This window comes from Alnus glutinosa, chromosome 6, assembly GCF_958979055.1.
Source record: "Alnus glutinosa chromosome 6, dhAlnGlut1.1, whole genome shotgun sequence".
Lineage (NCBI taxonomy): Eukaryota > Viridiplantae > Streptophyta > Magnoliopsida > Fagales > Betulaceae > Alnus > Alnus glutinosa.
Window position 1 is genome coordinate 202492 of NC_084891.1, and position 14287 is coordinate 216778.

The 14287-nt window shown below is 38.4% G+C and overlaps 2 protein-coding genes, 1 long non-coding RNA gene and 1 pseudogene across 3 annotated transcripts; 3 read left to right on the forward strand and 1 right to left on the reverse strand.

Moving 5' to 3' along the window:
- Window positions 1-1568: 1568 nt before the first annotated feature.
- Window positions 1569-2994, forward strand: LOC133872076 (uncharacterized). The gene is made up of 3 exons (XR_009900930.1): window positions 1569-1823; window positions 2031-2117; window positions 2703-2994. It is a non-coding gene; the product is annotated as an uncharacterized LOC133872076 (long non-coding RNA).
- Window positions 2995-3035: 41 nt separating this feature from the next.
- Window positions 3036-5080, reverse strand: LOC133872075 (3-ketoacyl-CoA synthase 15-like). Its single transcript, XM_062309589.1, has 3 exons — window positions 4691-5080; window positions 3768-4352; window positions 3036-3581 (listed from the first exon to the last, which is right to left on the reverse strand). The coding sequence occupies exons 1-3, from the start codon at window positions 5072-5074 to the stop codon at window positions 3036-3038; spliced, it is 1515 nt and encodes a 504-aa protein (XP_062165573.1). The 5' UTR covers window positions 5075-5080.
- A 1716-nt stretch (window positions 5081-6796) lies between these two features.
- LOC133871823 (heavy metal-associated isoprenylated plant protein 45-like) lies at window positions 6797-7807 on the forward strand. The gene is made up of 3 exons (XM_062309255.1): window positions 6797-6885; window positions 6955-7030; window positions 7513-7807. Exons 1-3 carry the CDS (start codon window positions 6880-6882, stop codon window positions 7710-7712), a joined length of 282 nt encoding a protein of 93 aa, XP_062165239.1. The 5' UTR covers window positions 6797-6879; the 3' UTR covers window positions 7713-7807.
- Window positions 7808-7937: 130 nt separating this feature from the next.
- On the forward strand, window positions 7938-13375 carry LOC133870521 (pentatricopeptide repeat-containing protein At4g31070, mitochondrial-like; annotated as a pseudogene).
- Window positions 13376-14287: the final 912 nt, after the last annotated feature.

Below are 14287 nucleotides of genomic sequence, written 5' to 3' on the forward strand. Positions count from 1 at the left end.
GTTGATGTAGTACTAACAATTAGCCTTTGTATTTTTTATAAAACAAGATTTGAACCAAAGATTGATTCGCAATGTCATGTCAACAAAATAAAATAAAAATAAGATAAAAAAAGAAAGAAAAAAAAAACCATGGTTTATAGCATTTTTCTTTATTTAAAAATAAAATTTTGCCAACAAAATTGTAGGACGAAGTTCACTCAAACATTACGCTCATCCCCAAAGAGAGTTGAATTTTATGCTCTATTTGTTTCGATGTAAAATAATTTATGTCATAAAATATTTTATGGGAAGTTATTTTTCAATAAAATATTTTCCATCGAAAATATTTTGTAGTGTTTGGCGTATACGAAAAATCACAAATATTTTTTATATTTTCATTCAATCATATTAACTTATAAAAATTAATTTTTATTCACAACATTAAAATATTAATGTAAAATACTATATAAAAAAAACCCAACAACTAAAAAATTATGTTCAATTAAGATATACACATTGACTAACAATAATCGTGTTTTTAAAAATTTGGATTATTTTAAAAAATTGTTTTTAAAGTAGTAGGAATTTGGTCATTTGTGCCCGATTCCGACCGAAATGGCAGGAAGCCGGCTGGATTCCGGAACCATATATTTTGGCAGAAATTTTCAAATTCTGGCACTAATAGATTCGGACCAATGCCAGAATATAGATTGTCGAAATCCGACGATGGTCGACTGCGTCGTTTAAAAGAGGTTGACTGCATCTGCCGTCTAAGAAAAATGATTTACTCTTTTAAAAAGCGTAAATTATTTTATGAAATTTACTAAATATTTTTTGTCAAACGGAAATTATTTTACAGTTGACTATTATTTTCGTCCCCACCAAACACCGAAAAATGTCAAAATTATTTTTCAGAAACTATTTTATGCAAAAATAAATAAAGCATCAAATGAATTTCACCCAAAAACATTTAAGTCCAAAGCATTCTTATATTTTAGTGGTATCCTATGTATTATATGTGGTATTATCAATTGGGATAATTGCACCGGAGGTCCCTGTGGTATACTATAATTATTTTTCACTCCCTATGGTTTAAAAAGTTCACTGGAGGTCCTCGTGATATGCAATAATTACAAATCGATCCCTGGCGTCAAATTCTGTTAAAATTTTTAACAGATTCAGTCAAATGCCACGTCAGCGCCACGTGTCGCCAATAAGATGGCGACACGTGTCTATCGTAATAAAAAATATAAATTTATTAAAAAATAAATAAAAATACTTATTTTTTTATAAAAAAAATTCAAAAAAAAAAAAAAAAAAAAAAGAGTAAAAAAAAAAGAGTAAATCATTTTTCGGTGCCTTTTAATTTTGTTCTAATCATCACAATATATAGGTTTACGAAAATTAGTACCCTTCGTATTTCGAAGCATAAGGCTCAAAAGAGGCCCAATAACCTAATTAAAGGCCCGCTATTACTAAAGCCCAAAGAGGGACTTGCTATAATGCCCACCGTGACATTGCCCAATAAGGCCCAAGAGGAACAGTAAAGAGCCTATTGAATGCCTCATCCCCTCCACATGCCTCACAAAACATACGAGGTTCCCTTTGAGGGAGCTCTTTCACCCCAACTCTCTTCATGTTTTCCCACAAAGCTCAAGAAAACTAACTTGGGTGTTGGAGTGCTTCCGGCCAAATGACAGACGGCCTACTGACAACCCCTTCCCTCTTTTGCCATAAGGAGATCTGTTGAGTGAGCTTCCTCATTTGCTTATCCAAGTTGTAGGTCATTTTGGATTTAGATGAGTTTAGAGGGGTCAACATTGGACTTTGGGTGCTTTTATTAGGTATTGTATTTTAGGGAAATCCTTGATATTGAGATATTTCCAGAGATGAAAATAATAAATTTTTGTTGTTTCCATTGATAATCCTTGTTGCATATAGTCTAATTTACATCATTTCACTGTTAGACCAATTGATTTGCTGATTTTTATCATTTCCAATATGATTAACTTGATTGCTTTGATTCCAACGATTACTGTTTTTTTTCTTAGGCGCGAGAGTTGCACATGGAGATCCACAAGCATGGACTTGGTCAACAGGCTATGGGTGGGGGATCTTTTGCTTCTTCTAATGACAAGGTTTGATGATCAAATGATTACTTTGTTGTTATTCTTTTGCTTACTAGTATTCTAAAGGAATAACAGTTTATGTAAGAGGCTTTTATAAGCTATAATAAAGAACCTTTTGACTTGTTCGAAATTATTTGAGTTTCTATCGTAGGTGAAGTTAGCTATACTTTGTTTTTAAGGGTTTAACAAATCCTTGAACATTGTCATTTTTTTAAAAAAAAAAATCACATTTATCTTAACTTGAAAAGTCTGTATTGGTTTTTTGTTTTTAGATTTTATTAACATCACATTTCAATTGGGTGTCTCCAAAAGCCAATAACTTTGGTTTTTGGCCTTTTTCTCTTTTTGCTAACAATTCTGTGAATTCTAAGCTTCAAGTTTTCGAGATACTATTTTTCCTCTGCTATTCTTATTTGCTTTGTAGCATAGTGTAAGTGTAGTGGGAGCTAAGAGCAATCAATTAATGGCACAACTGCAGTCAATTTTTACAATCTACACGACAAACATTCAATTTATTAAATGTATTCATATCTTAAGTCAAACTTTACTAAGAATGTTTTATGGATGGTAAGTAATGTCTGTGCGTGGTTGTAGTATGACTGACAGCGTGGCGGATGGCCTTGCACAATGGTGCCCTTAAAATGTTGTGCTACACCCAATTGGACAAGATGAGCAATGGGTAGTCTATGGCTTATTTGTCCAACAAATTTGCATTGTCTCAACTGTTAGTTACAACTTTTTAGCATTTGATGTTCTGAGCATTCCGGCAGCCAAGACAAGTAATAATTGAAACAGTCGCAAGATATGCATACCAAATGCAGTCTACGTAACAAACATTGTAATTAAACATACTTGAAACTACTACAATGACTATCTTTTATATGTATATATTTGTATTCTTCTATGTTCACTCGCCAGCCGATAGGGTTAGTCCTCTACCCATGGGCATGGCTTTGGCTTTCCATTATTCCTAAGAGCTTTCCAAACAACACTATTGCACTTGAACCCGGACCCGAAAGCGATTTGCCAAATTCGATCCTTTCTGTTGATCCTTGAGTTTGCCTCCAAGTAAGCAAGCTCATACCAAATACTACTACTCGAAGTGTTCCCGAATCTCTCCAAGGTTTTCCTTGATGCCTCCATGTACTCCTCTGTGAGCTCCAAGTTATTCTGTATCTCGTCCAGCACTTTCTTGCTTGTTGCCAATATGCAAACATGCTCAAAGGCAAGCTTGTAGTCAGGAATGTAAGGCTTGGCTTTCTTCTTCTTAAACAACAAATTGGTAAAGAAATGCAGTTGTTCAGAGACAGGTAGGACTAGTGGGCCAAGAGTGGTGATGTTTGCCTTCAGCGCATGCCCTCCCACCTCAATCACGTCTTTGCTCACCGAGATACCTTTCTTCCCTTCTTCATCTTCCCTCATTTGTATGCTTTTGTAGCTCCTATTGTCCATGGCTTTGTGGGTTCGAACCAGCTGCATGCATGCAACATTTATTATTTATACATATATTCAAATTAGACAGCATTCATGAACACTTGATCTATAATCTACCTTTCAAAAAAAAAAAAAAAAAAAAAAAAAAAAAAAAAAAAAAAAAAAAAAAAAAAAGATCTATAATCTAGATCACATATACAGCAAAATGTCATGAGAAAGTGGCACCTGCTTGAGTTCATACTTGGAGCGCCATCTTTCAAGGCGGGAGCTTGACAGCAACATGGCTGCAGCCCCCATTCGAAAGAAGCAATTTGGAATCAGCATGTCAGCTTCGTTACCGTTGTACCATGTGTATGTCACGGCTTCAGCACTCACTACTAGAGCATATGAGCCCGGATACGCAAGCAAAAGGTCTCTGGCTAGATCAATAGCTATAACTCCAGCAGCACAACCCATGCCACCAAGATTGAAGCTATGAATCTTGTGCTTAAACTTAAAATGGTTTACTACCATTGATGAGAGAGAAGGCGTTGTATTTAGGACCCCGCAGTTCACCACTAGAATTCTTATGTCCTTCGGCCGAATTTTGGTGGCTGCAAGAAGGTCATTTATTGCCCCAAACATGACTGTTGCTGCCTCTTCTCGACCGTCTTTTAGGGATAGTTTGTAACCAGGGCGGAATACTGCACGTGGCATGTAGGTTTCGTCGCCTATGCCAGAATTCTTGAGAACTCGTTGCTGATATTCAATGGCAGTATCACTGAAGTTGCCAGATTTTCTTGCTAACTCAATGAACTCCTCCTTTGAAATCTGTGCATGTTCAATAAAGTTGAAAAATTTTACTTTGCTAAGCATTAATTAATGATGAAATTCTCAATTTCTTATTAGTTTAAGCTTTTGGGATAACTGATAATTTATCATTTACAGAGGGGGGGGGGGGGATTTTGAACCCATGCAATGAGCTAGGGAGAGTAGTCAAGCAAAGAAAGTAGAAAGTAGATGAAAATGTATATTACCTCATCTACTCCTCTTCTTATTCCAAATGTTACCAAAACAAAAAGAAGAACATGCATCATATTATCTAAATTTTCTAGTGTTCTAAATTCGATGTTAAATACATTAAGTAAGAACTTGTCTAAAATGCTTACCTTAAGCTCATTTGGTGGGCGATAACAAGCGAAATCAACTAAATAAATTGATCGAGGTGTCAAATCGAGATAAATATATAGAATTAAACCCAATAATCCCATCATAAAGAGAGCATCTATAAGATCACATTTCTGATAGAAATCTTCCCATGAGAGCTTCCTTAACTCAACACCAAAGATCACTATAAGGATTGGTGCAACCAAGAAATAAAAGCTGTGTCTAAGGAGATAACTATAACCAAGCTTCACATATTTCAGATTAACTGAACTAAGAAAATCTGGCAACCTAGGCCGGACCTTCACCGAGTAACAAAAAGACCCAGCATTATTGTCAACAGCCTGATTCGCAATTTCGGTTGAAAATCGCTCTTGTTCCCTTGCCATGAGAATAAATATAGATATATATATTTTTCGGATGAATATATGGGAATATAGTTATGGAGTTAAACATTCGATTTTGTATCATGACAATGACAAAAGAATTGAATGAGAGTGAAAGGCATTAGTGATAGTAAAAAGGCATGAATAAAGCAAAAGCACCAAAATTTGAATGGGAATATGATATGAAGAATGAGGGTGCCATTGAATGGATATATATGTATATCGCTGGAGAGAAGTAATAAAATAATGTATGGAAGTTACGTTAAGTATTTAAAAATAAAAGCAGTAACAGAAAGTAGGCTTTTTGTGCATGAAGCCGAATGAGCAGCAGGTTTATAGAACAAGAGAACTTGTGTCACACAAGTTGTGTGTGAAGTGTGATGGTTTTCTTTTTCTTGTTTTTTACTTTTTTGGGGGAAACAAAATACTTAATCCTCCATATTGTCACATTTTTAATATAAAAATAAATTATGTTATTATTTGTAATGCTTAGCCTCTTTAAACTACAATTTCATTACAATTTATACTATTCATTGTAATATCATAATCTAATAAAGGGTGTAAGTTAAAAAAAAATAGTAATTTAAAGGGGTTGAGTGTAAAAAATTTAAGTTTTGGAGGTGTTTTTATGAAAGTAATGTCAATTTGAGAAAGTGTAATTTTCTTTATAACTATGTGATATAATTGTGTGACTTTAAGACTTTCATTTGTTTTGATAAAATATCTTTTGACTTCTTTTTTTTTTGGCTTCTTATTTTTGCATGGAGGTGATTCTCTCGCTAAGTTATAAATAGTACAAACTCATTTTAGATTGGATCTTTGCACCAATCATTAGGGATATTCTTCAACAACTCCACAGGTTTACAATTTGGATCGCTTCAAAGATCTCTCGTAGTGCTAATTTTATTGCACATCATCTTACAAAATGAGCCGCTTATAATCGTATTTTTAAAAGCACTCCCATAGCTTGTCTCTTTCTTTTTGATGCACGCATTAATAATGGAAAATACTCACCCTCTTTGTAATTTCCCTTTTACCCACTTTCCTCTATTGAATAATAATTAAAATAAACAAATAAATAAAAAAAACCCCATTTTATAGAAAACAACAGGGTGTTTTAAACATTTTATACATCTTCCGCTCTCTACCCCCTCGGTCAACTTCTCAGTCCTCAATGATGTTTCCAGGTCCACTTCCTTCGACTCTCTACCGTGGGATTCAAACCACGACCCATTTTTTGGGCCTTTGGGCTAAATCAATTGTACTGGACCTTCGGCCCATTTATTTTGTCTTTGGACATGCTGTGTCTGGATTTCTACTGTTGCTTAGTTATATATATATATACACACACACACACACATTGGTTTGCTTAGAGAAAAAAAAAAAAAAAAGATACAAAAAAGAAGCTAGGATGAGAATATCTTTTGTCCAAAAGAAATTTATTTCTCTAAATGATAATTTTGTTTCCTTATATTTTGTATATTCCTAAATGATATATTAAATTGTCAGGTAATTTTTAATTTTTATTAAGCAACCACTATCATGAAAAAACCCGAAAACCTAGGCCCATAAAAGGTTGGGGCCGCTACACGCATGCCATAAGGCATGATTGGTCATGATGAATTTATATATATATACATATATAATCATTTCGCTCACCTTCCTCCTTATCACCTACGGCTGTGATTTGTTAATTAACTATATATATATATATATATATGTGTGTGTGTATGTATAGGCATGGCTCACATACATCTCATCAATGATCAAACCCACCTTGCTTTCAAACACAAGAATTTTTGAAAGCGATGGAGGTAGTTTCTATAATCTCCTCACATTGGTTGCTGTTTTCTCTGCCTCACCTGCTATGAAACTCATTGCAGGTTGTTGAGTTGAAGGTTCGCCTGCACTGCAAAGCATGTGAGAAAGCAGTCCGCAAATCCTTGTGCAAGATTAAAGGTACGTAATACAAGCAAGAAAATTCAGATGCACACTTAGATTAGTAAAAAATAAAATGAAAATGCTAGTCCTATGTGCATTCTACTCATAAATAGTCACACGCCGACGCGGCAATTACATGACACTATCAGCCTCTTTTATGGGTAGCCGACCATCGATCCCACTACCTCAATTAAACTTTCAAAGGTGGTGTCGAGGTGGTCACAATCATCCAATAGACGTGGCTATTGGATCTCTCTGATCTAATGGCCATGGTTAATTGTGACCGTTAGATAAGATGGGGTGATTCCAACCACCCATCGGGGTACTCATGGGTGGGTGATGCCGACCAAAAGAGGCCGGGTGGGCAAATTTTTTTAATTAACATGACATTGCCTCATCATCATATATCTTGAGGGGATAGTGCCTAAAATGCATGTACAGGTAGAGCATTCCTTGGAGAGAAAATCAAAAGGTTAATTAGACAATGTGGTTTGGTACAGGGGTAACGTGCGTGGAAATAGATGTGGTATTGAACAAGATCACAGTTCTGGGCTACATTGACCGTAAAGCAGTGGTGAAAGCTGTGCACAAAACAGGCAGAAGAGCTGAGGTGGTATGGACATCATCCTGTCGCTGGGAGAAGCCCAGATCACGGGCAACTGCTTTTGGGTGCATCAATATCCCTAGATGGGGTTTCTAATAAGCATTATTTTAATTAGGTTTTGCTTGCCTTCAATTGCAAGAAACGAAAAACAATAATCGATATGCATGGATTAATGTCAAAGTTTCTGGCCACTATATATAGCCTATCCTAAAAAAATCATTCACATAATGCCAACATTCTAAGTGGCTCGAGCCACCTTGTTTGGCCAGCCAGGGGTGATTGAAACAAACACATGGCAGTTGTTGAATGGATTGACGAAGCATGCTTAAAAAATGCACGGAATTAGGTACCAACTCCATTTATATATATGCTATATTTTTTTAAATCGAGGGGTTCATTTGATTTTTCGTTAAATCAGGTGTGCTAAGAAAGTATTTAGGAAAAGAAAAAAAAGTTTAAATAGAAGGGTTTTCAAGACGAAAAGCTTACGTGAGTGCCATGAACATTATTCAAGACACCATCAAGCAAACTAGCCTCGATTTCTAATCCAGCCCCTGAAACAAATAAAATTGGCCACGTTAACAAGAAGAATTGAAAATATAGAACAGACAAGATAACATCATAACATGCAACAAAAAATAGAATTTTATTTAACAATTGTTAATGCAGAATCAATTAACCAATCCCTATATATATAAAAAGGCATAAAATGTATGGCTTTTAACCAATCCCTATATATCCCTATTAAATGGATATGCGTCCAAGCTTAATTTAGAAACGTTTAAGCAAATGTATTTATGTGGTTTAGTTTTGTACTGAACCAGAGTTGACTGCGGGCATAATATCAACTTGTGCGCGGACAGGAGAGTTCAGTAGTCTAGGGAGACAGATTCATGCCCTTGTTATTGTTCATGGAATAATCAAGGACGGCTCTGGTTGATTTGCATGTACATGAGGTGTCACAGTTCATTCGTGGCTTTACGTGTTTTCCAAGGAATGGAGGTGAAAAATGAGGTTTCATGGACCGCCATGATATTCGGCTGCACTGCTAATCAAGATTACGATATGGCAATCAATTGCTTTCAAACAATGCAGGTTGAGGGGATCAAACCCAGTCGAGTAACCTTACTAACGGTCTTATCAGCTTTTGCAGAGTTAGGCTATCTTGAGCATGGGAGAGAGGTTCATGGGTATGCTTAATTTTCGTCGTGGGTTTTGATTCAGATCATCATTTTTCAGCAGCTATGATACACATGTATTGCAAATGCCGATAAACTCTGCATTCTGCCGCGGTAATCTTCGAGAAGTCTCTTTTTAGAGATGTTGTGATGTGGAGTTCAATTATTGAGGGCTGCTCGAAGTGGGAATGGTGCCAAAACGATGAAGCTTTATAGCCAAATTCGAACGGAGGGAATTGAGCCAACCCTGTAACTCTGTTGGCCATACTTTCTGCCTGCACTACTTTATCTTCACTAAACCATGGCTGCGGAGTCCATGGCTATATTTTGAAATTTGGCTTCAATTTTGACGTTTTCATTGGGAATGCACTAATAAATATGTATGCAAAGTGTGGCTGTCTCGTGGCTTCACATCGAATATTCAAAGAAATGCCCATCAGAGACTGTACTTCATGGAGCACATTAATCAGTGGTTATGGTTGTTGGTACAGTTTCCGGTATGGTGTGAATCTGCACGTTCCTTTGATGTTCTTCACGCTTCTCAATAACTCTGCAAAACAACAAAACCTAGGGACCCTTCCGGGGGTCCCACTCCGATGCCTAAGTTAGCTTCTGTGAGAAAATAATGCTCTATGCATAAAATTGAGTCTTATTTTGTACCTGGGGTATGAGCCTATTTATAGGCAAAGAGGTGGAGTCAAAGCTGGATTAGAATTCCTGCTCCTTGTCGATCTAGAACTGCTGTCAGAGTTCTAATCGAGATCTAGAATTGATATCAAAGTTCTAATTGGACTCTGATCCTTTATTAGACTTCTAATTGGGTATCTTCTTAGACTTCCAATCTGATATCTTCTTAGACTTCTGATCTGATATCTTCTTAGACCTCTGATATGATCATTATTCTTATCTTATCATTATTCTTATCTGTTTGGACCTATTTGACTTTTGAATCTTCTCTTTGGATCGGGTTGAGTGGGATTTATCCCCAACAGTTACCCCCAAATTCCCTTATCCGAAGCTTGCTTGAATAATGGGAATTCCATGTCTAAGGAAACCCGATCTTTGTCTCCTTCTGAAAACCTGCTAACCTGCAAAACCTGAGAGTTAAATCTTAACCCCTCATTACCTTCTTGTTTTTCCTTAGGGTTTTCTCCCTGTTTCTTGAAAAACCTGCAAAACCCGAGGGTTAAATCCGACCCCCCTTTCTTCTTGGTCTCGGCTAGGACTGATCCGAGACTCTCGGCTAGGACTGATCCGAGAGTTTTCTTCTTGGTCTCGGCTAGGACTGATCCGAGACTCTCGGCTAGGACTGATCCGAGAGTTTTCTTCTTGGTCTCGGCTAGGACTGATCCGAGACTCTCGGCTAGGACTGATCCGAGAGTTTTCTTCTTGGTCTCGGCTAGGACTGATCCGAGACTCTCGGCTAGGACTGATCCGAGAGGTTCCTTCTCAGCTAGGACTGATCCGAGAAGTTTTTTTCTTGCTCTCGGCTAGGACTGATCCGAGAGGCTCCTTCTCGGCTAGGACTGATCCGAGAAGTTTTTCTTGCTCTCGGCTAGGACTGATCCGAGAGGCTCCTTCTCGGCTAGGACTGATCCGAGAAGTTCTTGCTCTCGGCTAGGACTGATCCGAGAGGCTCCTTCTCGGCTAGGACTGATCCGAGAAGTTTTTTCCTGCAAAAGAAGCAACATCAACGGGTTCCCGGTCCCTAGACCGGGAACACTCCGATGCTTAAGTCAACTTTATTCATTTATTCTGAAAATACTTATTCCCAAAATCTGGGGAATTTTCTGTCTAGTCTGAATTAAAAATAAAAGTCTAGTTCTTTGCAAATATAAATACTAAAAAATAAAAGCAAGCCTGAAATTCCCGAGAGTCCTTTTTATGGGATCACAGGTAGATACTGCTGTTGCCTCGGCTCTCTATGCCTAGGGCTTCTGCTTCCTCGGTCTTCTCTTCTTTCTATGTCATCTCGGGGAGCATTCTCTTGATGCCTTTCGTCTAGCTGAGGACGGTCTCGGGGATAGTAATTCCGTGGCTGTTGATCTTGGGGCTGATAGTCCTGATGATTCCAGGGCCTGTTATTTCCTTGCTGGTTCCGTTTTTCTCCCAAGAACCGAACCAGCTTGCCATTCTTTATGAATTCTTCTATTAACAACCTTAGGGTTACGCACCCCTCGGTGTAATGACCTGCTTGTTTATGGAAATCACAATACTTCCCTGCATTCCTATAAGGAGGATTACCTGGTATCTTTTGCGGTTCCCGAAACGCCGGATCTCTCTTGATCTCCATGAGGACTTCTGATATCTCGGCATTGAGAGGTGTAAAGTTGTAATCTTTGAACTTCTTTACCTGCCTCTGCTCTTCCCAATCAGCTTTCTTGAATTCTTTCCTTTTCTTTTCTGGGGCTGTCTCTCGGGGTAGTCTAGAACTGGCCATAGACTTCAGCGTCTCTTCCTGATTGATGAATTCTTCTACCTTATCCATGAGGCCCTGCAAGGTACTCGGTTGCTTCCAGATCAGCTTCTTCATCAAAGGCTCCTCGGGTGAAATTCCCTGATAAATGGCAGCAAAGATCATATCCTCGGTCGGATCTTCGACCGTAGCCTTCTCTCGGTTGAACCGAGCCATAAACTCCTTAAGACTCTCATTGCCCTGCTGGTGCAATGATAGCAAATATCCCGAAGGCTTCTTCCTTGTCCGGAAAGCCAAGAACTCCGTTAGGAATATCTTGGACAATTCCTTGAACTGATCAACGGAATTCGGGGGCAGCTTCCTGAACCAGTCTCGGGCATTCCCCGCAAGAGTAAGAGGGAAGGCCCGACATGCTACTTCATCGGGTGTCCCGTGAAGGTCTAGATGAGCTTTGAAATTCTCTAGGTGATCCAAGGGATCTCTGTCTCCTGCATAACTTAGAATTTGGGGTACCTTAAACTTTTCGGGAAGCTGATAGTCTGCCACCCGTCTGGTGAAGGGTGAGTCTGTACCCATTAGGAGCTTGTCCACCATTACGGATCTGCCTTTGTCCTTTCTTTCCATCTCCATGTACGTGCACCTTCTCTCCAGCTCGGCAATAATTCTGTTCAGATCTCCTTGGCGGTCATCCTCCCTCCGAGGATTAATGTTGCTATTGTGATCTTCTTCCTCACGCTCATCCCTGTTCATCTCGGGATTGGGCTGTCTCTGCCTCATGCGTAACAATTCTGCATTTAAGTCTTCAATCTGGGCTTCCAACGCTGCTGAGGATTAATGTTGCTATTGTGATCTTCTTCCTCACGCTCATCCCTGTTCATCTCGGGATTGGGCTGTCTCTGCCTCATGCGTAACAATTCTGCATTTAAGTCTTCAATCTGGGCTTCCAACGCTGCTATGCGATCTTGATCTCCACCCCCCGGGGGAGGGTTCGGTGGAGGCTGCAAATTATTCTGAATAGCCGGTTCCTGTGGGGCCACGGGCTATCGATTGGTTTGGCTTCCGGAACGTGTGTTCATCACCATGCTGGATCTTCTTTTTCTTTTATAAGGAACGAATAATCGTTTCCCACAGACGGCGCCAAACTGTTGGTACAGTTTCCGGTATGGTGTGAATCTGCACGTTCCTTTGATGTTCTTCACGCTTCTCAATAACTCTGCAAAACAACAAAACCTAGGGACCCTTCCGGGGGTCCCACTCCGATGCCTAAGTTAGCTTCTGTGAGAAAATAATGCTCTATGCATAAAATTGAGTCTTATTTTGTACCTGGGGTATGAGCCTATTTATAGGCAAAGAGGTGGAGTCAAAGCTGGATTAGAATTCCTGCTCCTTGTCGATCTAGAACTGCTGTCAGAGTTCTAATCGAGATCTAGAATTGATATCAAAGTTCTAATTGGACTCTGATCCTTTATTAGACTTCTAATTGGGTATCTTCTTAGACTTCCAATCTGATATCTTCTTAGACTTCTGATCTGATATCTTCTTAGACCTCTGATATGATCATTATTCTTATCTGTTTGGACCTATTTGACTTTTGAATCTTCTCTTTGGATCGGGTTGAGTGGGATTTATCCCCAACAATGGTATTCATGGTTCTGGTGAAAAAGCTTTGCAACTCTTTCGTGAGATACACGACAGAGGGCCAGAGGGGTGGAGCCAGATTCAATCACCTTCCTTGCTGTTTTATCCACAGTGGCCTAGTCGAAGAGGGACGAGAGAAGTTTGATCATGTAATGAAAGATGATAAAATACCCTTAACTACAGAGCATTGTCCATGCCTTGTCGATCTCCTGGGAAGATCAGGGAAGGTTGAGGATGCTTGTGAGGTTGTAAGGAGTATGCCCATGAAACCAAGTACATAAATTTGGAGCTCTTTGGTATCTGCTTGTAAGGTTCATGGACGATTGGAGATGGCAGAAAGGTTAGCGCATTGGCTTATCAAATCAGAACCTGATAACGCTGCCAATCATACTATGTTGAGCATGGTTTATGCTGAGGCTGATAATTGGGTTGGGGTGGAAGAGGTGAGGAGACTCACAAGGGTACATGGCTTGAAGAAATCTTATGGATTCAGCCGAATTGAGCTGGAGAATAAGAGCTTGTACTAAGAGCCTCTATAAAATAAATCCACGATTATATTGTAAATTATGGATTTGAGTGGAATGAGACCGTTAATTAGGTAAAAAGAAAAAAAGTGAAGTAACATCACATGGATTTGCCGGAAAAACCGTGCAAGCTCGCTAGCATTCCTGACGTGGGGCAGAACTAAAATTGTTTTGACATCGTATAATAGCAACAAAAACTAAGAATTGTAATTTGAAAAGGGAATTCAAGAAGAGATAAAATAGCAAATGGGAAAGATAAAGATCGACCATAATTTTCTCAAATAAGCAAACATATAAATAACTTTGAAGACTTGAAATTTAATTGATATTTTAAAACTCAAAAAATAACAAAGGCCATATGCCTTTATATTGGCTAGATACCTCTTAATTTAACTAGAAAAAGAAAAACAAATTATAATAAGAAAATAAATAAATCCAAAAGACATGCATAAATAAAAATAAATCCAAACTAACTTTGATCTTCTCCTGCATCAATTTCCCTAGGTTGGAAATAACTCGCCATCAAGTTCAAGTCGTCTCTGTCAGCATTAACAAAACATGGGGTCAAGTGCTTCATGTTGAACACATCAAAGGTCTCTAAATGATTTGGAAGATGTAGTTGGTATGCATTTCATTTCTCTTTTACAGAATCTTACAAGGCTCAATCTTCCTCTCTCACAACTTGTTATACTCACCAACGGAGAAGCGATCACGTGTGACTACAACCCAAACCAAATCACCAATCTCAAAAGTTACCTTGCGTCTGTGGCTGTTAGAGTATGCTCTGTACGTGGCATTACTATCTTCTATCGCTTTCTTGACTTTGTCACGAGCTCTTTGGAAATAATCTATCATCTCATCAGCCTTAACACTTAATCTATTAATATGGGGAATAGGTGTGCCAAGTCAAGCACT

What these genes read in the sequence shown, in the direction of transcription:
- LOC133872075 (XM_062309589.1), bottom strand. Translation starts at nt 5,074, where the DNA reads ATGGCAAGGGAACAAGAGCGATTTTCAACCGAAATTGCGAATCAGGCT. An exon ending in GCCCACCAAATGAGCTTAAG is followed by an intron (nt 4,353 to 4,690) that starts GTAAGCATTTTA and finishes GAACATGCACAG; the next exon opens with ATTTCAAAGGAGGAGTTCAT. An exon ending in CCAAGTATGAACTCAAGCAG is followed by an intron (nt 3,582 to 3,767) that starts GTGCCACTTTCT and finishes GCATGCATGCAG; the next exon opens with CTGGTTCGAACCCACAAAGC.
- LOC133871823 (XM_062309255.1), top strand. An exon ending in ATCCTTGTGCAAGATTAAAG is followed by an intron (nt 7,031 to 7,512) that starts GTACGTAATACA and finishes GGTTTGGTACAG; the next exon opens with GGGTAACGTGCGTGGAAATA.